The sequence below is a fragment of the Calypte anna genome, chromosome 2, assembly GCF_003957555.1.
Source record: "Calypte anna isolate BGI_N300 chromosome 2, bCalAnn1_v1.p, whole genome shotgun sequence".
NCBI classification, from domain to species: Eukaryota; Metazoa; Chordata; class Aves; order Apodiformes; family Trochilidae; genus Calypte; species Calypte anna.
The window spans coordinates 117,040,664-117,068,417 of record NC_044245.1 but is presented as its reverse complement, the minus strand read 5'-3'; the positions used below and the strand labels follow the sequence as shown (position 1 = coordinate 117,068,417).

The following is a 27,754-nucleotide window of genomic DNA, read 5'->3' as shown; positions in this document are numbered from 1 at the left end:
ATCTGGTGTAGAATCTAGGTTAGGACACTGTTTATTTAAATAATTCTCTTGACTGTAAGAGCATGCTGGAAGCAAACTCTGTATTTTTCTATTTTTCATACCTTTGTAGCCTGTATTCTATATTCTACAGGCTACCCAGCCAGGATGAAGAGGTGGATAAGATACTTTATAGACAGTTGGGTAAGGTCTCAGGGTCTTTATTCTTGTTCTCATGGGGACTTCAACTTCCCAGATATCTTCTGGAAATATAATACAACAAAGGGAGAACTGTCCTGAAGGTTCCTTGAATGTGTAGGTGGTTGACTCTCCATCCCTGAATGTGTTTAAAAATTATCTGGATGTGGTGCCTGGGGACATGGCTTAGTGGTGGGTTATCACAAATAGGGTAGTAGGGGTAGGACAAGGTTGGACTCCATGATCTTGAAGGTCTTTTCCAGCCCGAGCAATTCTGTGATTCCCATAGGTCTTCAGAGCTGGTAAACTAAGTTAGGTAAGTGTAGGCCTTTAACATAATTGATTGAATAATTTGGAAATAGAAAAAAAAGCAGATCATCTTATCCCTTGTTCCCAAATGAAACGCTGCATGGAGGACTACATTACTGCATTTTGTAAATTTTTTTTTTAACTGTCATCAGTTAAACAAGTATTTATCTGTGGAGGTTATTTGATGTAGTTTTTGCTTCGTGGTTGAAGGACTTAAGTGTCCTGTATTTTTCCCAAAATTCAGTCATGGTTTTACAAAGGTTTCCTTCTGTGCCTCAAGAACAGCAAAGGAAAGCAGGCTTTTTCTTTAAACCTCTCTCCTTAGCTCACACAGAAGATATTTGGATGAATACAGATGAGCTAAGTGTGACAAGAATGAGTGGGAACTCAGCTGCAAGAAGCCTTGAGGAAGAAATTTTTACCATGGTGGAAAAGAACAACCTGATGCTGCAGCTCCATAGTCAGCAGAGCCACTGCAGTAGCTTTGTTGTTCTAACCTCTGCAGACGGGATTTTTCTGTCTAGGTTTTGTTCCTAGATGTTGTCTTACCCTCCACCTTGTCCTGGCATGTGTTTAATATTCTGGATCAAATAAAATCACTACTGAAACAACATAATCCAAATGTAACAAACGTAACCCAAAGAAGTTTTTTGGTTTGGTTTTAATTGCATTAATACATGGCCATTAAAATATCACGGGTAGCTTCATGCCCCAGACCTGTTGTAAAGTAAGCAGCAAGAGTGTATGACTGGGAGGCAGTCACAGCTTTTGTTGTTCACCCCTCAAGGATGTGCATTGCTCTGCAGAAGTTTGAGACTTTGTGTAATCCTGCTTAACTGGGGACTGTTGTTGATGTGGTTGCCTTCTGTTCATCTGTCTCCCCTCTCATCCTCCTTCCTTGCTGTAGATTCAGTGGCTGTTTGGCTACAGAGTGAGGCTGGGGAGTAATCTGGCACTAAAATAAGGGAAAGATAAATTTTCTAACGTGAGTTGAACCGGGTTTCAGAGGTGCAGGTCTGCTGCTTCTGGTTGTAAGCTGTGGTTTCTTGGGATTAGCTGTCATGCCAGTTGTGATGAACTCTTCTATGATACAGAATGAGGTGATATTTAGGGCATACAGTCAAATAAATCCATTAATTAAAACTACCAAGAAGGAAGGATGGTGTCAGTAAGAAATTGTAAAATACTTCCTGTCTCAAGTTTCTTCTCATATTTCTGCTCAGTTGTGATAGTAGAGGAAGAGAAGTGGCTCTGAGACATGAAGTAAGCATGACTGATAGCCTTAGGATGACTCTGAATGGGAAAGAATGTGAAATATATTAAAAAAAAAAAAGTTAAAAATTCTTTACAAATATGTATTTTAATTGTTAGGGTTAATTGTCTCTAGTGCCTGAGTAGAAAAGAAAACCAAAGAACTGACTGTCAGGTCCTCTGTAGCAGTGTTTTAACTCTTTGATAGATAGATAGATAGATAGATAGATAGATAGATAGATAGATAGATAGATAGATAGATAGATAGATATCTGCAAGGAGATTCCCTGCTGGAGAGACTGATTTTTCAGTCTACATAGAAGCTATTCAGTGAAGTTGGATTAGTATCTTAAAAGAGGGGTGTGTTTGTGTTTGTGTGTGTGTGTGTAAACATTTCTTTGACTCCACACGCCCTTATCAGGTGGCATGAAAAGAGCCAAGATCTAGTAGTCATAATGAGCACACTGAAGAAATTCAAGAAATATAGGCTCTTCAGCCAATTAAAATGAAAAACCCCATAATCCATCTGAAGCCTTGTCAGCTTTTCTACTATGAGGCATTATCTCATATTACTAAAAGTTGGGGAAAACTTTCTGTAAGACATCACTGAATAGAGGTGGAATACTTAAATTTGGGTAGTTTAGAATTTGGTAAGGAGACAAAAAGTGGCATGAAGGAGTAACTTATGAATTACATAGCTAGAACAAAAGAGATGGAGACTTGATCCCCACCCACCTGTACCTATTCATTATTGCCCTAAATGATAAACCTGTGTATCCTAAATGGTATCTTCCAAGTGAGAAACCGAAGGTGGTTTTTAAACTTACTCCTTCTGATAATGTAGAGGAAGGTGTCCCTGCCAAGTAGCAGGGGGTTGGAACTAGGTGATCTCTAAGATCCCTTCCAGCCCAAACCATTCTATGATTCTGTGATCATTTTTGTGGCCTTCCTCTGGAGCCACTCCAAGAGGTTCCTGTCTTTCTTGTGCTGGGAACCCCAGGCTTTGATGCAGTGCTCCATATGGGGTGTCACCAGAGCAGAGGAGTAGTCACCTCCCATAACCTGCTGGTTGTGCTTCTTTTGATGCAGCCCAGGTTACAGTTCTGAGCTGCAAGTACACATTGCCCACCCATGTCCAGCTTTTCATCCCCTCACTACCTCCAAGTCCTTCTTGGCAGGACAGCTCTCAATCCCTTCATCCCCCAGCCTGTCTTGATACTGAGGGTTGCACCACCTGATGTGCAGGGTCTTGCATTTGGTCTTGTTGAACTTCATGAGGTTCACACAGGCCAACTTCTCCAGCTTGTCCAGGTCCCTCTGAATAGCATTCTATGCCTCAGGCATGTCACCCACACCACTCAGCTTTGTGTTGTCTCCAAACTTACTGAGGGTGAACTGAATCCTGCTGTCAGTGTCATTGATGAAGATATTAAACAGTACTGGTTTAACAGTACTGGTTCCAGTATGGACTCCTTATAGCCACCATTTGTCACTCATCCCAATCCAGATACAGTGCTGGATTATATTACATCTTTTGTCTGTCCTCTTACCTGACTGATGTTTCCATTAGCAGAAGCAGAGTATCAGTAAGTTCTGTGGAGGTACTGAATCATTGCACAGGGCAAATGAATTTCAACTTAACTTTCAACCTTCAGAAGGTTTTCAGAAGGCCAGTGACGTGTAAACTGAATTTGAGGAGGAAAAAAAAAAAGTATCAGTGCTCAGAGACCTAAGCTCCTTTAATGAAACCATTGACTACAGTTCACCTACCTCTGCAATTTTTTTTTCTTTAATCAGTTGAGTAGATTTTGGATTATTTTTTCTTTTGATTTTTGATTAAAAAACCGTGTAGTAGGCATTTAGGCAGTGCTGCTTTGCAGACTGCAGTGTGAGATGCTGTTTAGTGGAAATGCAGATCAGGATGGTTACACTCGAATAAGAAATATAAGCACAGTCATCTATGTATACACCTATTTATGTCCACTGAGGCACCACAGGTAGAATAAAAAGGCACCTTACATGGCCTGCTAGGAGTAGAAGTGAGGCATGATTTCATGAGTAAATTACATAACATTTAATAACTTGAACTGTGACAAACTTAGGAAAGTGTGAGTTTTCCAGTGCTTCTAGTTCTTACTTTCCTTAAATAGCCCACTAAATCATTAACTCTGTCAAAGTCTTTAGTACATAAAATTCATTGATTTCTTATATTAGAGTACAGAGTTCAATATAAAAATATTTGTTGTGGCTCAAACTTTTTCACTTTCCTTCCACTCTCTTAACACACACCTGACAATGTTTTCAGAATCTGTCCTCAACTTTCATCTCTGTTTCTACTCTTTAATCCAGTCTACCTCTACCTCATATAATGTGTTCCTTACTTCTTGGTTGCCTGATCTTCAGTGGTTTATTTGCATATTTTTGGCAAAAAAAGAGAAGTAGATATTAGCTCAAGTGAAAAGAAAGAAGTGCATTTCTACAGAAAATGCAACAAAAAAAATTAGCATATACCCAAATAAAGTATGTAGAAAGGCAAGTTGTTTCAGCTATAACTGCCTAATCTTATACTCAGTCTTTGTTTTTCACACTTACATTTATTTGTGAAACCACTTTTGGACTCTTTGGATTGCTTTTTAGATTTTATCAGGTAGTCAGTTGGTTGTTCATGTTTTGTATCTAGAAAATTCTAGGGTGACTTTTATTAACTACCTGTCTGGTAGCCCAGCCTCAGTCTATGACCAAACTCCATTAACTGGTTACTTCTTGCTGTTATATGCTATGAAACATGTATTTCCTAGGTATGTTGATTAAAACACTGTTAATTTAATGTGACTGCTCTGTATGATGTCCCAGTGTGGCTACACATGTACATGGAAAAACTTACTTGAACTGCAGTTCAAGATATGGGCTTGGTTATATTTTTAAAGTAATGTAGGTATTTATTGATTTGCAAAATATTTGACAAGAAAGCTTTTGACTGGAAAAAATATTTTTGTGTGTTTATTTATTTAGGCTTTGCTCACTGCAGTAACATCTCAACACATAGAAATCCACGAAGGAACTGTGCTGCAAGCTGTAAGAACATGTTACAATATCTATCTAGCAAGCAAAAATCTCATAAATCAAACCACAGCCAAGGCCACTCTGACACAAATGCTGAATGTCATTTTTGCACGTATGGAAAATCAAGCAGTGAGTATCTCAGTATCTTTATATAGAAATCAGTTCTTAAAAGCAATTCAGCTTGAGTGATTTATGTCATTATTGTTAAGGTTTTTTATTTCCTTAACTTGCATACTTGAGGAATAGAAAAGATCTGGTATCTTACCTTGTGTTTTGCACTTTGGAGTAGGTGGGAAACTGTTTCTAGTGGGCTGGGGTTATGTATAGGATTTCAACTTATTGCAGTTGTCCTCTAATGGATATATCCAACTTCAGTTTCTATTGTCAGGCTGTCAAGAGATGCCTCACTAGCTGTGTAAGAATGCATCAGGAAATATTAGTGAAATGCTCCAATATTGTGATAATAAACACTGAGAAAAGTAATCCATGATTAAAACAAAGCCCCCAGAACAATCCAAAAAACCTTTCCACTCATGTAATAATTTATGTTTTTTAACATTTTAATGTGTACTAGTCACCCACAGGTTCTTACATGTACTGTTACAGCTTTATGAAAGCACTGTTTAAGCAAAGACCACAGAGATTTTGTGTTTATAAAATAATGTATACAATATGTATACAGCTCACTCTTTAGTTTTTGAGAATGAAATTCTGGCCTGATGGCAATGTTTTTGTAGCTTCAGGAAGCCAAACAGATGGAAAAGGAAAGACATAGACAACACCACCATTTACAGCAATCTCCAGTAAGCCATCATGAGCCTGAGTCGCCTCATTTGAGACATATTCCAGCACAGGCTGATCAGCTGTCCAAAGAACATGAGAGAGAGCTTGACCACAGCACAAGTGACATGGACAAGAACCTTCAAGAAGATATAGAGGCAGAAAATGGATCTGATATTTCTAGTGCTGAAAATGAACAGACAGAAGCTGACCAAGCCACAGCAGCAGAAAGTAATCAGTGTGTATTTCTGTTTCATGGAGGGAGGGAAAAGGTCTGTAAAAAGAAAAGCTTGAGGATTGTCCTTGTTTCTCTTCTCTGAAATATGGAAGCAGGTGTATGTTTCAAATAGTTGACTAATGCAAAACATCTGTTTTCCTTGTTAGCACTTTCATACTTCATCACCAGTATTGTTTAGTCCTACACCCTGTTGTAGTCAGTGTTGCAAAGATTCCTCTTTGCATCTATGTAATACTGGGAAAGTTTTTGACAATGTCATCTCAAAACCAGTAAGTTTTCAGTGCCCATTGTACATGAAAATACAAAATTGATGCCTTTTGTTGGTATAGGCCAATGGGTTAATTACCATTTATAGGTCAAACACAGCTTATGTTCTGCAAATACGATTATCAAAGCATCCAAACACAGGGTTGTTTTTTTTTAATATACTCTTCTATTAATAGATTAGTAATTGAGTTTTTAAATACAAAATATTAACTGCACATGAAATATCACATTAATTTCTGAGCTTCTCATTAATATTTGTTGGGGTTTGTTTTTCTTTTTAAAGATCTTTCTAAAGCTGATGGAGGAACGTATGATGGTGAAAATGAGTATGAAGAGAAGGCACAAGAAATTGTAGAAAGTATTGTGCAGGAAATGGTGAACATAGTAGTTGGAGGTATTATGTTAATCTCTGTCTAGTGAATAGCGACTGCAGTCTGAATCTTGATATTAAAAATTATTTTAACACTTCTGAACATTTAACTAAAGTATGTCTATTTAAGTAACACCTGCTGAAGAAAACAGTTTCAATCGTCTGGCTTTAGCTGTGCATTATTTAGTAGTAAAATGGACAAGATCTGATACCTTAATTTATGCTCTCTGTACTAGAGGCTAACGCTCTTTTTAAAATACAAATTCTTGTTCCTTTTATTTTTCTGTTTTGTTTCCATATAAACTCTTTATCTGTAGTAGCCTTTCTCTGTAGTATTAGTATAGTACTGCATTTTTCAGTTTGGTGGAAAGTGTATATCAAATTAGCAAGTTTTTTTCCCCCTGTTACTTCCTGGACACTTGGTAGAATGATGTACCTGGAAATATAAAGTTACAAGTCATTTTTTATTGTAATTTTCATCAGTGAGAAATAAGAGTGTGTTTTTAGTTGTACAGTGCCATGTAAATTCTGACTTAACCTCCTCCTTATGATACTTTGCTTCTGATTCTTTTAATGTTTAAGTATCATATTTAAAGGCTCATTTTAATTTGCTTTCTCATGTAACATTTGTTTATAATATAATTTATAATATCTTTTCTGATAGATGTGGAAGGGACCGCTGAAAGTTCAAGTGGTGATGGCACAATTGTAACATTAGAGGATGGCAGTGACAGTGAAAACATTCAAGCAAATGGAATTCCAGGGACTCCAATTTCTGTTGCTTATACACCATCTTTACCTGATGACAGATTATCTGTCTCTTCCAACGATACTCAGGTACAGGCAGTTATAAATTAGGAAATACTGGAAAAAGTGATGTATTTAAAGTGTCGTCCAGCACATGTGCAGGCAGTGTTTAATATAATTTCATAAAAAACATCACTTGGGTGATTCTGTAGCTGCCCCATATACTACAGTGTTCCAAGATTAGAAAACTCATTTCCATTTTTTTTTAAGTTCTCTTGAGAAGCTGTAAAACTAGCATTCAATATACATAGTGAAGAACATAAGCCAATTATACTTGTATAATTACAGTGTGCTCTTTTCAAATGATAGATATCTCAAGCCTATAGAATGACCTTACTGCAATGATTTCAGATAAAGTTTCATGTCTGAGAGGGTCTGATTTTCATTACAAAAAAAGATGTGAAAATGTACTTGCTCTTTTGTATCAGATCTCAGTGTGTATGTGCTATCAGCTGACAAAGGATATCTGCTATCAAAGTGTACAGTATAATTAGGCTTGGAAATAATAGATTTTAAGCTTAAAAAGCTGTGGTCACATATGCCATACAAATGGTAGATTAACATTGAATGTGTTGCTTATATAAGGATCAACAATACATAATTAGAAAGACTTAGTAATAGGAGTGATTATTCTGCCACAGAAATTTTACCAGTTGTATGTCACAGATTTGTCACTAATTGCATTCTACTAAAATGTCAATTTTTTAAAAACTAGTTATCTACTGAAAATGTCTGAATACAATGCACTGCAAGTTACCTTAAACTTGATCTACCTAATTTTATGACAGTCTTTAATTAATTCAGACTTTTTACTGAGATGACAGTCTGTATTGGTGATTCTGTTCATTTTAACTGGAATACAGGATGTTTTGTTGTTTTAGTTTAGTCTTGAGACCACAAAGTTAAATAGAGTGAATTGGTTTTGTTTGTATGATACGTTAGCTTCTTGTTGCTAGGAGGTGGGGATTTCCCTGCACACCCTGCTAATGCAAAACGGGATACTGAAATATGTTAACTTCTTTAGGAATCTGGAAATTCTTCAGGACCTACCCCTGGTGCTAAGTTTTCCCACATTTTACAAAAGGATGCCTTCCTTGTATTCAGGTCACTGTGTAAACTCTCCATGAAGCCCCTGTCAGATGGGCCACCAGATCCAAAGTAAGTGGCATGAGAAAGAGTTCTCATCATGAATCTTTTCTGATTGAAACAAAAAAAACCTATGTAACTATTTTTGAGTGTTCTCAGTTATTGATGAGGTAATGGGATGGTGAAAAGAACCTAGAAATTTTGAAGGAAGGTACTTTTATGTTTTAATGCATCTTTTGTGTGGCAAATGAAAGCAGCTGCTTCTTACCCTTCTATGTTTAGAAGTTCCTTAACAATACTTACACTTCCTGTAAATGGTAATATTTTTCCTAGTTGTCCTTCATAATGCTTTTCAGAAGGGTCTGTGAAGGAGATCTTCAGGTATTTTTAGTGTTGGCTAATATTGCTCTGCTTTTAATACCTCCATTCATAACCATTACTGTTTATGCCTCAGTGTTTCTTACATCCCTTGAATATTAGGTATCCAGTCCACACACCCAACTCTACTTCATCTTAATAGAAGCTCCTCGGTTTAGTAGGATACCAGTTATGATGAATGTGATATTGTTTTATTCTTTTGCTCCGACTGGACACTTTGGACACAAATTTCTTAAAACCAAGTATTCATTTGGCAGTTTTGGAAATCTTGTTCTTTGAAGATTCCATGTTTTCCGTTTGGTTTAGAGAACTGTTTGTTGTAAGCAAAAAAAAAAAAATATTCCTCTCTGTAGTTGGATGGCAGTGTTAGTTCTGAATGTTAGCAAAGAACTTTGCTTTTTTGATCTCTGGTAGAATTTATATACATATTTTTTTGCACACTGGGAACAATTGGTAGTAATTTTCAAGAGGAATGCTTTTTTTTCCTAAAATCTTAAAACTGTGGTATGGATTCTGATGACAATGTAAGGCCTGATGTTCTTCAAAGTAGAAACAGCTTTACTGTTTCAGTGTCTAACTTTCAAAGCAGGTAACTGTATGACAGTTTAATTTAGTCACTGATATGTGTCATGGACTTAATAAGCAGAAAAAAATATGTAGTAGAAAAGGTTTTGAAGGGTTAGTCTGGAACCATTTTCAAATCGTTATCTAGTGATGCATTATGGAAAGTAAAACCATTCAAGAATGAGGAGTGAGGCATGAGGTTTTTCCTCCCTGTTTTTGAGAATTTGTCTTCCAGGAAATGCCTTGAAAATCTTGGAATTTTAGTGGATTCTCTGGGGTAAAGACTGTCAATTTATTAAAAGCTTTATTCCAAAGGGGAGGAGCAGCCATAGCTTCACTTGGAATCCATGGAGTCCTTGATGTTTGTATTAGAACTGACTAAACTCTTCATATAGAACAGATTGGAGGAAATAGTGTTTAAGGCAACAGAAATTAAGTGCAAAGGCATTCAGAGACATCCTGTGTTTGGAGAAACACCTAGAATTTATCAGTGGTTCTGAGGCATTGATGGCTTTTTGAACTATTACAAAAATACTGTCATTAGGAGAGGAGACATATGATACCTACAATTTTTTTAAAAAGTCTTTACTGCCTCTTTAAAAGTTCTTTCCAATGAAATCAACTGTGAAGTCTGTAATTAAAAAATCTTTAATTTTTAGGTAACTGGACACTGAGCTGTAGCTTATAATCACAAAGCTGGGAATAGAGATCAAGTTTGTGCTTCCTAGGAACCTGCTTAATTTCTGTCTCCTTCCCTGGAATTAAATAAGATGGAGAAGAAATGTGTTGAAGGCTCAATACTAGATTTTAGTCTTTAAAGTTGTTTTAAATTAAGTGGGTTTTACCCATAACACTGAATCAGTAAGGCCAGCAGGTCTGGACTGCACTTGTAAGCTGGCACTTGCTGGAAGTAGGCCACATTTAATATTTTCTTTATGATTTGAATTCTCTTGATATATGAATTACTGTTTCATAGCAAAGTATGGTCTGTTCACATGCTGTTTTGCATCAGAGGAGATGGTTATGTTAAGTTCCAGGTTCCATGCAGCTGTGCAGTGTCCAGAGCCAGGCATTTGCTTGAAGAACTCCTACAGGGAGCTGTTTTGGGGCATTAACTTTGACCTGCAGCCCATTAGGAGGAACAGAAGGAACAAATTCCCCACTCAGTCTGACTGGCTATGTTTTGCTTCTCAAAAGTGTCTCTAGCCAAAAAGTCTTCAGTTTGAGGTTATGTTCTTTGAGTTTGACATGTTTCCAGATTTATTTCTCCTCCCCATTCCACCTTGCCAATATGCAGAAATCATTGAGTTTATTTACAACATACTTGTTATTAATTTGAATTTTTGTTTTTAGCTAAACTGGAATGACTTGGGTTTTTTCCCATTAAGTTTGTATATTTGCAGTATACAGCAAATGCCTGGCTATTGTGTGTGTCACTGATTGACTTGAAATGCACCTTACTGTGTTTGGGCTGTACTGCATGAAAAATTTCCTGTTACTGTTTCATGGTTGATTTCTTGTCAGTAGGTGGTTGTTTAATGAAAGCTATGGACTGTCTTGTTGGGAAAGCCATTTGTGTCTATGCATGTACTTCAGAAGAACTGTATTCTTTCTTGAGATGGTGAGAAGTGGGAAGGAGCATCAAGAGTCTTAAGGAGAGAATGCTTTCACCCAGAATGCTGTTTAAATTCCATTATATTTTTCATGGATGCAGATTTCCTTCACACCTTTTTCTGTAGCTGGTTTTAGGGCTTTTTGTTGTTTTCTCTTTTTGCTTTTTTTTTTCTTTTTTAAAGAATAAATGGTAGCACAATTCTGACATGAATCCTAGCTTACTTCAGTCTCTAAGAAGTATAACATTACTGTTGAATACTTGAGAATACTGCACTTGCCTGACTTTGCTACTTCCATGCTTAAAAAATGCACACTGTCTATCTTAGCTGCTCCTGGAGTGAGATGGAGCCAGTAGCTGATAAACAGTTAAAAAATAGTCTTATTTGAGAAAAGAGATTTCAGTGTTGGGAGGAAGTAAATCAGGCAAGAACAGCTGTTGTCTGTTATGGTCTTTCAGCTCTCTTTCCATACTGGTGGGAAATAGAGGCAGAGGAAGAATTTCCACATTTTGGTAGTCAGGGTTATGTAGATGGGCTGGAAATTTTAGATGGGGTGTGTCAAATTTGAATTTATTTCATGAACGTTTCACTTACAAAATCATTGTGGTGTATTGACTTTTCAAGAGAATGTTTTAATTTTTATGACTTTCCCTGGGCTGATACACTGCATTGTTTTATTCTAGATCTCATGAACTGCGATCGAAGATCCTTTCATTGCAGTTGCTTCTTTCAATTCTGCAAAATGCAGGGCCTGTCTTCAGGACAAACGAGATGTTTATTAATGCTATTAAGCAGTACCTTTGTGTTGCACTTTCAAAAAATGGAGTCTCATCAGTTCCAGAGGTTTTTGAGCTTTCACTTTCCATATTTCTTACCCTCCTCTCAAACTTTAAGACTCATCTAAAGATGCAGATTGAGGTATGTTCACAACTTTCTAACTTAAAGGGGAAGGGGAGGGCATTCAAGTGAGCATGTGATTATGTTTGTATGTAGCTCAAGTCTTGCTTAGAGAAATGTTTTTCTTCCTGTATCTCAGGTTATGCTTTAAACTTGCCAGATTTTTAAATGTATAGAGGCTCTTTTTCACTAAGTGGTAATGGACTTGCTTGCCCTCAAAGCCCTCTTTGAGGAAAATAACATTTATTTGGAAAACTTAACTGCTCTATAATGTCAGAAGTAACGTAACCCTTGCAATAGTGTTTTCTTTGGTGGAAAGTGATGGGATAAACATTTGTGGGATTGTTAAAAAAAAATTTTCCATCATATTTTTCAATGAAGTGCCTAATAAAGAAGTAGGCCATTTCAACACTTAATATTAGGCCATAACATAAGAAATTTTATTATGTAAAACATGCTTTTACTGTTCGTGATTGAGGTGAATTTTGGAAATTATAGCTTACTCATTACTATTACTATGTAAGCTGGTTACCTTCATTTAAAAAACAAATTATAAATTGGCTGTAGCCCAGTATTTATCACAGAATGATTCTGAAATTGAGAAATTAGTAAGCTTCTGAATAAGCTTGGTCCAATCAGTGCTCAGTAATGTCCTTAGAAAGCTTTAGCTCTACCCTACGTAATACAAATGAAGAAATTGAGCACACTTATGAAAAGACTATGTGATACATGGTTTTGCAAAGGAATTCTTGAATAAAAATTAGTGACTTGAAATGCATTGTGGATTCTCTTTGAGGTCACTTGAACTGATTTCCTTCTCTAGCTGTTGGATAATTGAGACCACTTCCCTTTGTATATCGGGACCTATTATCAATGTATGTCATGAAAAAGATGATTTTACTTCCTCAGGTCTCAGAAGGTCACTGTTTAGCTCCTTGACTCATAGCAGTGTATGCAGTGTGTTCCTGCTGGTCATTTTTGTAATTTTATGTTTTGGGAGGTGATGCAAATACTGAGGCCTTTGAATTGCCCCATAAGAGTGGAGGTTAAGTACATGAAAAGATGCTGAGAAATGATGGTAATGTTGCTGTTAAAAGGACCTTGAATTCACAGACTTCTTCATCTATGGATATTATTGTGTAATTTTTCATGTTGTGGCAGCTTTGGAGGAAGAACCTCATTTTGCTAGTACCACAAAAAAAGGGAATTGTGTCCTGATCACTTACTGAGTTATTTTGAAGTCTTTTTGCAGAAGAAACAATAGGATTTCCAATATTTCTTTAAACATAGCTTGGATAGATAAACAGCTTTGATGATTGATACATGATTCATTCATGTACTGTGAAATTATGATGTATTTTGAAGACTTTCAGGACAAACTGTGTGTGCTCTATATGACTGTAGTGAATTTGCAGCGTTGAGCACATCAGACTGGGCTGAGCAGCTCTTGAGTTGCACAGCTTGCTTCTCAGAAAGTGTTGGACTCACTATGTGCTCACATATCTTACAAGTCAGTGTGTAGGTGGTAAATGCATTGCAATCCAGCTTCCCTGACAGAAATTTGATGAGCTTCTATTGTTGCAAACCTTTCCTCCAATTCCAAGCAGAAAATGAAGGTCTGTCTGAGGAAAACTGGATATAGGATAACCTACAGTATCTTAGCAGATTCTAGACTATGCTAGATCAGCCCAACATGGCAGGGCTCTGTTTCTTCCTCACAAATGTGAAAGCCAAAGTATCCATCCATTCAAAGCAGGAGGGACAGCAAATTCTAGAAATGTTCTTTTTCCTGCTTGTGAGAATTCCTCTTCTTTCAGCTACTGATCCTAAAGGTTACCCAGAACACGTGGGTAGACAAGTAGATAAATTTACATTCAGTTAATGTCTTGGAGCTGTAAGGAGAGCCATATGCTCTCATTTATAATGTGCAAAATCTATATATTTTGGGACTGAGGCTGCATTCTTCATCTGTGTAAGAAATTTTTGGGATATTTTGAAATAACAGTTTCAGAGTTTTTTGCAAGTGGCCCTCAAAGTGGTTCTTGGATTTAAATGTTCAGCTAATGCTGCCCTCTGACTTAAAATTGAGTTCTGTTGATTGAACTGTAACTGTATCTCTAAATGTGTAAATTAATGTATGTGTAGAAAATCAAGACCTAGATATCGGGGGATTTGGGGTGCATTTAACTACACTTGCCACTTTTTCATAGCTATGTATAAATTCTCAAAGCTTCTTCTTTTCAGTTGATCCAACAAAATATTTAGCTCTTTTCTGGTTTACGTTTCTTATATGCTAGGAATAAAGTCTCAATTTTGTGACATAAATTTCAATAGGTAACATAGAGAGAATTTTTAAATACCAGAAATGCAAATAATCAGTACAGTTTTAAGAAACTTCATTCAAAAATATGCTTGTCCAAAGTCGGCCCCAGAAGCAAAGAAGTAAGCTCTGTCTCAGAAACCTAGAGATTTGAGGAGTTTTTATAGTATTCAGACCTTCTAGAAAATGTCTTTCCTAGGTTAGATCCAGGTTTAATTTTTATTTATATTTTTTGTTTTATTTATAGTTTTCTCTGCTCTATCTGTGACGACTTATTTTATATTCTCTACCAGAGGAAAAATAAATCCCTCTTCCAGAGGGTAAATAACATGACTGCCTTTTAGTTAAAAATTATAGAGCAGTAGATATATAACTAAAGATTGCTCATAGCATGATCTTTATTATTCCTCTATCGGGATTACACGAAGTTTTAGCTAAAATCAGTCAGTAGTCTTTGAGTACTAGGTCTTGAAACTAGTACAAGTACTTAAAACTCTTTGATCTGCTATGTGTTGAACTGATATTTTGTAGGGATGTTTTCCTTACTAAGACTAGCAATTGGGGTTGTGCTCTGTGGCTCATTTTCTCTAAAGAGGCCAATAAAATGATAATATTGTTGGTGCATTTTGCTTTTGAGCATCAAAGTTGCTTAAAAATCAATGTTGCCGTTTTCCCCAGGCATGTGACTTTAAGCAAAATTAGCCTTATGCTTATCTGTACTTGGCTAATAGCCTAAAATTCTGTTAAAATTCTGAGGTATAAGAGCATATCCAATATTAAACCCAAGGGTGCTTATATATTTAGATGTTCACATGCTGCTGCCAGAGAAGAGGAGCTTGATGGCTTGAGTCTATTGGCAGCATTCTAGAAAAAGCATATGTCAGTGGCTTTGGTAGCCACAACTGGCTGTGAAGAGGTGATCTCTCAGAAGTTGAGAACTGTGATGTAATGCTGTGTGGGATGGTTGATGTAATGCCATGTAGTGTCCCACATTTTCAGTTCATGTCCTGTTATAGCAGTTGCTGCTGCTAAGGGAAGAAGTGAGAAAAAAGTCTGCCCTAGCTGCTAAGTGTTCTCAGCTGAAATATTCAGCTATAATACTAAGGGATTTGGTGAGGAACTGATTGAGAGAGGATAAGATAGTCTCTGTTCCAAACAAAAGCCTCTGTACTAAAGTGATTTGGGGGAAAATTAATACCTCTTTTAGGGAAGAGTAACTTTCCGGTTAGTAGACCTGATGCATTTTTTAATGCTGTGCCTTACCAGCACCCTTCTTCCAGTAATACTGGAAAGTGATTCTTTTGTCAAGATGTTTCCCTTCTAATGAATATCCAATTCTTAAATTGTCTGAAGTAGCTGCTTGTTATGTTTGTGCCATAAAATCATCACCTCAGAGAGAAAATGTTTTCTGGTGAGGTAATACATCTCCTTTCATAATTCCAAGTGAACTCTAACAGCATCTTAGTTTCTTGCTAGGCTAAATTATCCTGCAGGGCTTCACAAAGTTCCCAATTGTTCTATTTTTGAGTGATCAGAATATAAATCAAGTTTTTTACCTGGAAAAAAATCCAGGAGTACATAAGTAATAATTCTAATTTCTAACTTGAATGTATCATGTATAAGTTATAATTCCTTCTTTCCTTCTTCTTTTTTCTTATCTCCTGTACCTCTAAAGTGCTGCTTTCATAATTATGTCAAATATTAGCCATCAAAGTTTGTGACTTTGTTTGTAATAAATTTTTTTTTTCTTCCCTCTTTCTGGAATATGTGTTAGGTTTTCTTCAAAGAAATTTTCCTGTATATCTTGGAAACTTCTACTAGCTCATTTGATCATAAGTGGATGGTTATACAAACCCTGACAAGGATATGTGCAGGTATTAAGCACCGTTTGGTTCTAGTTTTTACATTTTTATGCTAAAGAACAAAGCTGTACTTGCCTTTTATTGAATGATGTAGTTTTTGTTCAAAATCTGACAGTGTCACTTTGTTTATAGATGCCCAGAGCGTAGTGGACATTTACGTGAACTATGATTGTGACTTAAATGCAGCAAATATATTTGAAAGACTGGTGAATGACTTATCAAAGATTGCTCAAGGAAGGGGTAGCCAAGAACTTGGCATGTCCAATGTCCAGGTAAAAATTCCAACAAATTTTATGAAGCTTTATGTTACTTGGAAAAGAATCATAGATTTTTAGAATGGTTTGCTTTGGAAGGGACCTTAAATGTCATCTAGTTCTAACCCCTGCCACTAGACCAGGGTGCTCATGGTCCCATCCAGCTTGGTCTTCGACATTTCCAGAGAGAGGGTATCCACAGCTTCTCTGGAAAACCTGTTCCAGTGTCTCACCACCCTCACAGTAAAGAATTCCTTCCTAATTAGCCAGTCTAAATCTGCCTCCTTCCAGTTTGAAGCTGTTCCCCCTTGTCCTGTTGCTGCTTTATGGCCGTGCAAAATGTCCCTTCCCAGCTTTCCTGCAGGCCCTTTCAAGTACTGGAAGGCTGCTATAAGATCTCCCCAGAGCCTTCTCTTCCCCAGGCTGGAGAACCCCAGCTCTCTCAGCCTGTCTTCCCAGGAGAGGTGCCCCAGACTATACTCAGTTCTACTCATGTATTGCTTTTGATATCTTTTCTAGGAATTAAGCTTGAGAAAAAAAGGATTGGAGTGCTTAGTATCAATCTTGAAGTGCATGGTGGAGTGGAGTAAGGATCAATATGTAAATCCCAATTCTCAGACAACTCTTGGTAAGACATGAGCTGTGTTTCTTCTGGTTTCAGTGAAGAACTGCTGCAAGAATTTGATTGATGTTTCCAGTATTTTCATACTGTTAATGTCCAGATTGCTCTTGCATCAAAAAAGAGAGTAAATAAACTTTTCTTTTCTTTGGTAGAAATATTGGCAAGTTTGGACTGGTGTCATTTGAACAAGTTGTCTTAAGTTGTCTTTTATAATTTGTATTAATCCCTAGAAAGCTACTACACTGAGAATTACTAAATGCTATCATTTCTGTATATCTAATTTTAAAAATACCACAAAATTCCTCTTACTGTAACTTCATATTGATAAAATTACTCCTAAAGCAAGCTGGATGGAGAGCATTTTTTAATTTATTAATACATAGCTATAGAACTTTGATTGCTGTTAGCAGTGAAACAACTAAATCATTTCTTTTTTTAAAAATCTAAAATGACATGGAAAGTATTAAGCTTATGTTAGCATTTTCAGATTAAGGACTGAAAGTTGGTAGGTGAAGTAATAACCTTTATAGAGGTGGTTTGCACAGGTGTTTTTGGAAACTGAGAGCACCAGCTCCTTGGCATATGTGATCCTAAGCTCTTACACACTCTTTCAATGACTTAGAATAGCGTGTAACATCAGATTTAAAAATCAAAGGAAAGATCTGTAATTGGGTTTATAAGGTGTCATATTTTTTTCCAAGTGCTTCGAGATTACAGTTGTAATTTAAGGCTTACATTTCTGGTATATCATGAAATGAAAGAATCCCTCTTGATACGTTGTAGTGATTTTTTTTGTTATTTGCACAACATAAACAAAAGCAAAATATCTATTAAAAATCAATAAATTATTGATGATAACAGTATTAAGTCTTAGAAGCCTTCACAGAGGATTTGAAGAGCAACCTGCAATCTTAATTTCTTTTTCACTGTATATCTTTTGTATCTGTGTAACTGCTTCCAATTTATAGGCCAAGAAAAACCAACAGAACAGGACAGCAATGAAACCAAGCACCCTGAGACAATTAACAGATATGGAAGCTTAAATTCCTTGGATTCTACTGCTTCATCAGGAATTGGCAGTTACAGCACACAGATGTCTGGCACTGACAACCCAGAGCAGTTTGAGGTCCTAAAGCAACAAAAGGAAATAATAGAACAAGGAATTGACTTGTGAGTGCCCTTTTACCACCCATGGGAGGGTGGATTCTTTTGGAGCTATGAAGATTCCTGGGTGTTTCTTCCTTCTCCTCATAGATACTTATCTTGTGTTAGGAAAAAAACTCTGGATGTAACAGCACTTCCTCTGGTGAAAGAGTGCTGAATGGTGTCCCCTTTGGAGCCTGTCAACAGTGTTTTGTGTTAACCTAATTCCTCACAGCTAGAAGATGAGTACTCTGAATGTTTGTTCTTTTTTCTCCAGACCTGCTTTTCTAAAAATAAGATTTTTATATATGGATAAAAAGAACATTTGAAATCATGTGATCAGTTGAATACAACCTGTTCTAGTGTACACATTTCTGATAAAAGTGCCTAAATAGGATCAGAATGCTTCCTTCTGATTAAATAACTTGCCATAATTAAAACTGGAGGATAGTAAAATTTCTCAGTGCAGTCTGACGTATATCTTACCTGTTATTTCAGCCTTGTGATGGCTGAATTTTACTATAGGAAACTTATTTTTGCATATAGTTATCAGTTCTCAGACCCTGAACAAACATGCCTTAGTCCTTTGGGGTTTCAGTTTCATTCCCTTACCTGGTTCTTTGTCTTGTGCATTCATTTCTACTCCTACAGACAACTCATAGACTTCTTGACTGTTTCATACTGATTAAAATAAAAAGCAACAGAACATAATTGTTCCTTCCAAAGCCAAGACTTTGCTATTTCTTTGAATGATTTTTTTCTTGGAGTGCCAGAATAAATTACACTGTTTAGCTCTCCTTACTTGGAGTTGCTTGAATGCCATGCTGGCTGCTGTGTAGCAGAGAGATGGCTTTTTACAGGGGAAAAAATGACACAATTATCCAGTGGTGAAGGGAACAGTTACAGAAGGGAATAGCTCATTCCTATCTAATGCCCAGTTTGATAAAGGAAAAATATTGAATACACAGATTTTCAGTACCTCATCCAGAATTATTAAATCTTTCTACTTAAGTTGGTATGACTTTGTGCATGGGTGAAAGGGTTAACTATCATTTATTCTGATCTCAATTGTACAGATTCAATAAGAAACCAAAGAGGGGGATTCAATACCTGCAAGAACAAGGAATGCTTGGCACTACCCCTGAAGATATTGCTCAGTTCTTGCATCAAGAGGAAAGATTAGATTCAGTAAGGAAACTTCTTTTCTAGTGGTTGTTTTTCCTCATGCTGATGTGTCTATACTAGTTGCACATCACACTATAGTGGTTTAAAGTGTTCAATATTATTGTACAACGAAGAAAAGGAAACCTCTCTCTTCACTCAAGGAATCTGGAGTATGCATTAGACCTGTCCCTGTACTATATGCATCCTGCACTTCAGCAAAGTGTAAGGAAAAAAAGTGACCTCCTTGACCCGACTCAAAATTCATACATAGTTGCTAGTATAGCTAGGAGAAACTTACTAAATTGTATATACTTTAGTATATACAATAAGGGACTGCCAGAAGTAACTGTCCTTCACAGGCAGCTAAAAAATAGCATGGCACAGCAACATGAAAGTATTTTTACTGCTTCCCAGAGGGAAGTTATTTAATCTAGATTAGTTTCTTGATTTTATTTACAGCAAGCAGCTGTTGCTGAACTTGGAAGGGTTCTGCAGTATCTGGCTGAGGAGGATGGGAGTATCTCATGTTGGTTTTATCATTAGAAACTTAGCTTTCTGAAAATGGCAGTCTGCACCATTAGTAGCCACATTCACTGTTTTCTAAGGAAAGGACTGCATATGTTCATGCTTGAAGCTGTGATTGAATTCACATATTTTGGTATTAGAACAGCTGTCAAGAGTAATTTTTAACCTCAGTTTACATATACAAGCATCTTTATCTGAACAGAGTGTTCTGTATTGACACAATCCTGTATTGTATTGGATTGACAGTGATCAAGTGGGATTTATTTTTAGTACCAGCTATTGTATTTGAGCATCACTTGAGTCTGCTTGAGCTCTGTACTCTAGTGGGAATGAAGTTGAGTTTAGTAAGCTTTTCATTCCTGTATTAACTTTCTCTTGTGCACATATGGAATTTGTGTAATAGAATTAAATAGTACATGAGTAAAAACTGAGGAGGAGGAAAGTAGGCAGATAAGAGTAAATGAAAGCATTATGATGGAATATATGGCCAGAATGTTTTAAAGAGAAGCAGAAATGTCTTTGTTAACTACATGCAAACCTCTATTTTTGTGATACATGTGAGTGGTGTAACTATATTTTTGTTATTTACTTTTCGTTTTTTTCAGTGCAAATACACTAGTTTGTCTTACCTATTCTTATTTTAGACTCAGGTTGGGGAGTTCCTTGGAGACAATGATAAATTTAACAAAGAAGTCATGTATGCATATGTAGACCAGCACGACTTTTCAGGAAAAGATTTTGTTTCAGCCCTGCGCATGTTTCTGGAGGGATTTCGTCTTCCAGGAGAGGCTCAAAAAATTGATCGCCTTATGGAGAAATTTGCTGCTAGATATTTAGAATGTAACCAAGGGTAAGCAATACTGTGTCTTCAGACCTTTGGAAAGCTGAATAATAAGCAAAAAATCCTAATATATGAAATTTGCTGTTCTTTTTCTCTTTTCCCCATTCAGGCAAACTCTTTTTGCTAGTGCAGATACTGCTTACGTTTTAGCTTATTCAATTATCATGTTGACGACAGATCTTCACAGTCCACAGGTATGTTGGTAGAAAAAACGTGTAATACATAGACATCTAACTTTCAGGCTGTGTGACAACGTAGTTGTAAAAGCTTGACATTCAGTTCAGCACCAGTATGTGTAGTAGCTTAAGTTTATTTATCTTTTAAGTAACAGTTTCGTGGTTCATGGGTGTTGAGATTTTAATGTTCTTTTGCTTAGTCCTTACTGTAAGGTATCATTTCCCTATGCTCTGTTGAATAGCAGTTGTGTGGATTTGTTTTCATATTATGGCACTCACAGTAGTGATCTAACCTACAATCTGGTTTACAGAACTTGTGTAATTACTTACCCATTGATTTTATCACAGATCTCCTATTTTCTGTCTGTTCAAAAATATAATGCAGCTTTCTTTTGATAAATACAGCTCTCTTCTGCAGTGCATAAAATTCAAGTTGCAGTGATTAATCATAATGTATTTAAGTGAAATCTGGAAAGACTATTGTACTCTTCAGGGATCTTGAAAAATGAGATAGTTTGGTCTGTGTGAAGAGATAAAATACTTTTTTTAATTGAAAGTCTAATTCATCTGTGGATCCTCCTGAATGTTTACATGTGTTGTAATGGCTGTACGGCCTTGCATTATTTTGTAGATTTGACAATGTAGTCTTGCATATGCTGGACACTTAAAAATGTCCTCTGAATCAGCAGGTTTGTCTTTGATGGTAACTTTTCATCTGTTTAGCTGCTTTATAAGCAGCAGTGTAAGTGCTAATAGCTTCTTTCTGGGTTTCAGGTTAAGAATAAAATGACAAAAGAACAGTATATTAAAATGAATAGAGGCATCAATGACAGCAAAGATCTCCCTGAAGAATATTTGTCTGCTATCTATAATGAAATAGCTGGAAAGAAGATCTCAATGAAAGAAACAAAAGAATTAACAATACCCACAAAATCCAGTAAACAAAGTAAGTAGTTGAAATATTAGCTTTCTTCAGTTTCCTGGTATTTGGTGCAGAGACCACAGAGAAGATGGGTTGTGCTGTTCAGCTGTTGTGACAGCAACATAGGGAAATGGATTTTACAGTTTTATGAAGTAAGCGTTGCTGTTAAGTGCAGTTCAGAAAACACACATAGTGGTTATCCCTTCTATTTCTGTGGTAGCCATTGTGTTTTCCTGCCATAATCAGTCTGTTATCTTCAAAAATTTTGCATTATTTGATTTGTAGGGCCCTAATTTGTGCACTTTTAAAATGCCTTCTCCTTCCCTCTCTCAGATACCAGAAAAGTTTCCTGAGTTTTGCACAACATGAAGCTTCAGATATTATTCAGTTGAGCTTTTCTACAGAGAAGATTGAGGGACTTGGCTTTTTATGTACATTTTATGTACTTTTTATGTATATTTTTATACTCTAAGTCCTAGGTTAGCCTTATGAACAGATTGCTTGTGGGAAATCTGCATCTGAAAGAAAGAATCCCTCTTTTCTCTATTCATTCAATTAACATAATGTTTTATTGTCATTTTAAATAAGCTGATTATTGAATTCTACTTGAGTTTTACTTTCTAGAATAGATGGAGCTTCCATTACTGAAATGAAAAGGTTAAGGTAGTTCTCCCTCAGAAATAGGATGTCCACTTACCTTGGTGTTACTTTCTGTGCTGATCTGTTGCTGTGAAACTTCTGTTCAGTTAGACTTTAGCTTAGTGGATGTGGTATTGATGCTGTCAGTTGAGGTGACAGAGAAGAAATGTTTGTTGTACAAATCTTAAAATTCTGTGAAGGCTTAAAATTAGGTTACATTTCATACCTAAGTTTGCTTTAAGCTAAATTTTATCTATACTGTAAAAGAAACAACTTGCTAGTGTGATAATTTCTTAAAGTAAAAGCAAAAATACAAAATTGTACAAAAGTAGTACACAGTAATACAAAAAATGCAGTGTGTGTATGGCAGTTAATGAAAATGTAATACTATATTTCTGAAGACAATACTGTTAAAGATGCACAATTGAGAGGGAAATAATGTGTTTGCAGATGTTGCTAGTGAAAAGCAGAGAAGACTTCTATATAATTTGGAAATGGAACAAATGGCTAAAACAGCTAAAGCTCTTATGGAGGCAGTGAGCCATGTTCAGGCACCTTTTACTAGTGCAACACACTTGGAGCACGTGAGACCCATGTTTAAGGTGAGATATCTGTTCAGATGATTACCTATTTTTGCAATACAAAATACAGACAGACAGGGAAGTAGAGTCTCAGACCACTACCATTTCAGTAAACAAATGGTTCCCTTGAATGATGTGCTGTGAGCCCAGGTTTTGCTCCAGGCCCAGAGTCAAGAATCACAGAATCATAAGACCTTAAAGATCATCAAGTCCAGCTGTTAACCCAGCACACTGCCCAGTCCACCTCTAAACCATGTCCCTTATTGTCACATTTACACACCTTTAAAATACATCCAGGGATGGTGACTTGACCATTTTGCTGGGCAGCTTCTTCCAGTGCCTGACAATCCTTTTAGTGAAGAACTTTTTCGTAATATCCAAACTAAATCTCCCCCAGCACAACTTGAAGATGGTTGGGTGTGTTGGTGAGAAGGAAAGTGTTTATGAGGGGAGAGCCAATCTACATTAATTCTGTCATAGTCTCTCATCTCTCTCCTAACTATACTTCCGTGTCTCATGTCTTATTTTGTTCCGTTTCTCTTTTGGCAAAGGCAACTTTGAGGTTAACAGTATGAGCTAAGGATGGAATTTGCACTTCAGCAAGATGTTAGAAGTATAACATTTCCCTCAGGTAATGACCATTTGCTAATGTAAGTTTTATTTACATACATTCCAGTTGGCATGGACACCTTTTCTAGCTGCATTCAGCGTGGGTCTACAGGACTGTGATGACACAGAAGTTGCCTCTCTTTGTCTGGAGGGTATACGATGTGCAATCAGGATTGCTTGTATTTTCAACATTCAGGTAAAAAAATAAGATTGAGACATTATCTTAATATATATACCAGCAAAATGTTCGTGGGGTTCTAAGAGTCCTTGTTGCTAAAGCTATGCACTGCACTACCTAGAGGCTGCCTGCTATCTGCATTTAGTGCTTCATCTGGTGTTTGATTGGATGTATTTTAAATAAAGTGACCTTTCTTGGTGTTTTATGGTAAGTGCTGCTGTGCCTGTGTAATCACTTTCTGTTTCCTTACAGGTTGACTTGCTCCTATGTGAAAATACTGTCTACCTTTGTTACAAAGCTGTTAAGCTTTGTTGTCACATTGTTGGGACATGCCTATACTGTTTCCCAAGTAAAACAGTATCTCTCAGAACTGCATTTGAAATATTTTTCTCAGCTTCAGGGAGATTAGTATAATCTGAAACTTTTAAAATTGGATACTATTTTAATGGTTATGGCACTGAAAATACCATTCCTGATGTAATGCATTAATTAATCAATTAATGTATCGTGCATTAAACAAAATGCCAAGAATTCCAGACTCTCTGGCTCCAGGGGGTAATTCTAATTAAACTTGGGCTGCCTCTTTTTTTTCCCATGTTCAAATTGTTGGTAGTGAACATATATTATGTTATTGTAGATTATTTTTTAATAAATGGGGTACTGGTCTGTCATAAGTCTCATTGTAGGGATAGCTGAAGAGAGGGGTAAGCAACAAGTACGTCTGGTGTTGCATCCTTTATTGTGTGCAATAAAAACATTTCAAAGAACTCAGCACTCCAAAACCCCAGCAGCCTTGTCAGATTAACTAAAAACTGGTGAATTATGGTATGACAGTGAATGCTTTGCTTCCTTCTCTCTTGTGCTTGTATTTAGCAAATTGGATAACTTTTTATCACTAATGTGGATGGGCATATTGGAACCTCTGATACAGCTGCTTAAAAAAGCACATGAGATCATGTAAGGTCTCCCTCTGTCTCTACACTTCATCCCCCTAACCTCCTACCCCCAGGCCCAAACTTAAAAGACTTACTATGGGCTTATTTTTCAGTTGTTTTTCTCTGAATATGATGCCTTAGAAAAAGGGACAGGGAGGGGAAGGTAGTGCTGAAGGTGTTAGGAAAAAATGAATGGAACGGGTTGCCCAGGGAGATGGCTGAGGCCTCATCCCTGGAGGGTGAGGCTTGACAAGGCTCTGAGCAACCTGATGTAGTTGAGGGTGTCCCTGCTTACTGCAGGGGCCTTGGACTGGATGACCTTAAGTGTCCCTTCCAACTCAAATTACTCTATGATTCTGTGATACTGAAAACATTTTCCTTTTACTGAAGCTACACAGTTTGTAGACTCTAAGGCTTCTTTGTTTAGTACTCTCTGTGCTAATACATCATTTCCTGTGCCTTTGCCAGAATATCCTGTAGCAGTATGTTGGGTTTGAACACGGCAGCCATGTTACATGGCTCTGTGAGAATCAGTCTCTTCTATAGTTGCCCACTCTTGTGGCATTATTGTTTTCTCTGAAACAGACATTCTTCCAGGGTTTTTTTAAAAAAATATTTTCTATTTCGTTTTATTAAGTGTTCAATGTTTGGTGTTGTTTTGTTATAATTTCAAAATAGTCTTAAACATCCAAACAGTTAAATATATTTCGTAGTTGTTTTTTCTCTGATGTACAACCACTTCATTTTATGGCCTTCAAATCATATGTAAGAGGAGAGTAAAATGTACTTGTCAGCTCAACTGTAATCCCATTTTTACCATTGTAATTGGCTTATATGAGATTTGAGGAGATTCCTTTGGTGTTTATAGATAGCCTATACATAAAAATTGGGTACCTACAGGTGGTTCTCTTTTGTGAGATCAATTTATCTGCTTTCATTATAGATCATTTGCTGTTTACCTACTCATTGCAGTCTTGCCTCACAAGCTTCTGAGGTTGCTCCAAACAGTGCAGATAAAATCAAATACATTTTGAGTAGTTTTGTGGAATTGTCACAATGTGTCTTTTAGAGATTTTTATTTACGAATTTTTATATTTACATTCTGTTGCCAGAGAGAGTCTGCATTTAAGGCAGCATTTTCAGAGCGGATCCCCATATAGTACAAGAATATTGAAAGTTTAGCTAAGAAGTCACATTTCTCCTGAAGCATCCTGTTTCCCAGAAAAGCCCCTCTAAAATCCAAAAAGACCAAACAAACTTAAAAACAACATATGTGTTCTGTGTTGTCAAAATTATACTTCATGTCCCTGAATAGAGAGAGCCTGATTTTTATCCCACAGCTTACTACAGAAGAATATGGAATACTTTATAGAAAGCTTTAGAAATTCCATTATAGGAAGAGAAAGGTCAGCGATGTTGTTGTTGAAATCACACAGATGTTATTAAGAGTAAGAAAATACTTAGAAGACATTATTTTTTTCCTCTTTTTATTTGTAGCTTGAAAGAGATGCCTATGTCCAAGCATTAGCAAGATTTACATTACTCACAGTGAGTTCTGGTATTACGGAAATGAAGCAGAAGAATATTGACACTATTAAAACTCTCATCACCGTGGCTCATACAGATGGAAACTATTTAGGAAATTCCTGGCATGAGGTACAAGATTAACTAACTCTTAAGAAAGCATGTGTACTCATTTTGAATACAGTACCGTACTTATTGTGCATAAATACAGTGAGTTTTATGTAAGTGCCATTTATATATGTTTGTACATTCATTACATGGAATTGCACATTATGCAGCTAATTGAAGTACCAAAAGATGTCCAAGTGAGAAATAATACTGTGAGAGTAATACAGTATTATTTAAATGAATATTTGTTTTAGAACAGAAATATTTGTCTAACCTTGAGTGTTTAGAGTTATTTTTCTTCTAAAGATCTGCCAGAAGAATTCTGCTTTTTACTATTTCAAACTGCTTTTAGTTGATAAATGACTTATTTGTTTTCTGGAATAGATTCTGAAATGCATCAGTCAACTTGAACTGGCACAGTTAATAGGAACTGGAGTAAAACCTCGTTATATCTCAGGGACAGTGCGTGGCAGGGAAGGTTCTTTTACTGGAACAAAAGATCAGGCACCTGATGAATTTGTGGGGCTGGGGCTGGGTAAGTATGCAGATATGAAGTATTGCATTTAGCTGGCTTTTTTTTTTTTTTTTTATGACAGAAATTAAAGCTTGTGCTTTGTTCTCTTTGTTGGCTGTGGAGTCTGGAGGCAAAACCATGAAGTAGTCCTTGTAAAACTGTCTTAATCTTTGAATAGACTTATTCCTGTTTCTAGAGCACTTGTTTTGCTTTGTTAAGTATTATTGCTATGGTGGGAGAGTGGGACATGTAATAAAATTATATATTATTCATTTCTATTAAAATACAGCTGACCAAGTAAGAATGGATTGCTGATGTTATGAGCAGATTTAGTAATATTGCAACATTGGTGCACCAAGTATTTTACCAAACAGGCAAGTTAGCATGAAAGTTTGGAAGAAGTATGCAGTATTCAAGCCACATGGGAGATGAGTTAATTTCTGAAATTCTGTTGCCTCCTCTTTTGTTTCTTTGGTACTGAATAAAAACCTTGTTTTAATTTGGCCCAAGAGCCAAAATTCTCTCCATAAATTAAGCACTGTTTCCTGTCTTTCTAGAAAAGTATACTAGTCTTACCTTAAATTATCTTAAAAAGGTAGAGTTTTCTTTTTCTTAAATAGAAATACAATTAATGACATACAGTTGTAGGGTATTAGGAAGCTATGGAAATGTCCTGGAGGTGAATATAATTCCATTTGACTGATAGAAAGTTGAAATTTTAGCATGATGCTCTGTATTTCCTGCATTTTAAACAACTTCCCCCACAGTTTTTCTTTTTTTTTCTTTTTTTTTAGGTTGTTTTTCTTTTGAGGAATAATAATTCTGTTACCAGTTTCCCTGATCTTAGCCCTCAAGTAGTCCTAATCCTCTGGCTTTGTGTTCTCCTCAGACAGTTTTTCTTACTCTGTAATTCAGTCCTTTTCTTTCCATTGCTCTCCTTTGGCCTGTGCTTCTCGCTACTCCTGCCTTGCCAAGAGTTGCTGATGGGAAGCCTTATGCCTGGAAGTTAATTCGTCTGCCAGCATGTCATATACTGAGCT

General features: G+C 36.5%; 1 protein-coding gene across 1 annotated transcript in view; it reads left to right on the top strand.

Moving 5' to 3' along the window:
- ARFGEF1 (ADP ribosylation factor guanine nucleotide exchange factor 1) overlaps positions 1–27,754 on the top strand; it is an 87,608-nt gene that overhangs the window by 36,975 nt on the left and 22,879 nt on the right. The window contains exons 5-22 of the mRNA XM_008501767.2: positions 4,747–4,926; positions 5,535–5,808; positions 6,366–6,476; positions 7,117–7,289; positions 8,284–8,417; positions 11,584–11,818; positions 15,892–15,991; positions 16,112–16,251; positions 16,753–16,861; positions 17,824–18,025; positions 19,075–19,186; positions 20,332–20,537; positions 20,638–20,722; positions 21,479–21,650; positions 22,716–22,867; positions 23,523–23,651; positions 26,066–26,224; positions 26,585–26,735. Of these exons, the coding sequence (XP_008499989.1) occupies positions 4,747–4,926; positions 5,535–5,808; positions 6,366–6,476; positions 7,117–7,289; positions 8,284–8,417; positions 11,584–11,818; positions 15,892–15,991; positions 16,112–16,251; positions 16,753–16,861; positions 17,824–18,025; positions 19,075–19,186; positions 20,332–20,537; positions 20,638–20,722; positions 21,479–21,650; positions 22,716–22,867; positions 23,523–23,651; positions 26,066–26,224; positions 26,585–26,735 (2,824 nt within the window). The remainder of the gene's footprint in view (positions 1–4,746; positions 4,927–5,534; positions 5,809–6,365; positions 6,477–7,116; positions 7,290–8,283; positions 8,418–11,583; positions 11,819–15,891; positions 15,992–16,111; positions 16,252–16,752; positions 16,862–17,823; positions 18,026–19,074; positions 19,187–20,331; positions 20,538–20,637; positions 20,723–21,478; positions 21,651–22,715; positions 22,868–23,522; positions 23,652–26,065; positions 26,225–26,584; positions 26,736–27,754) is intronic.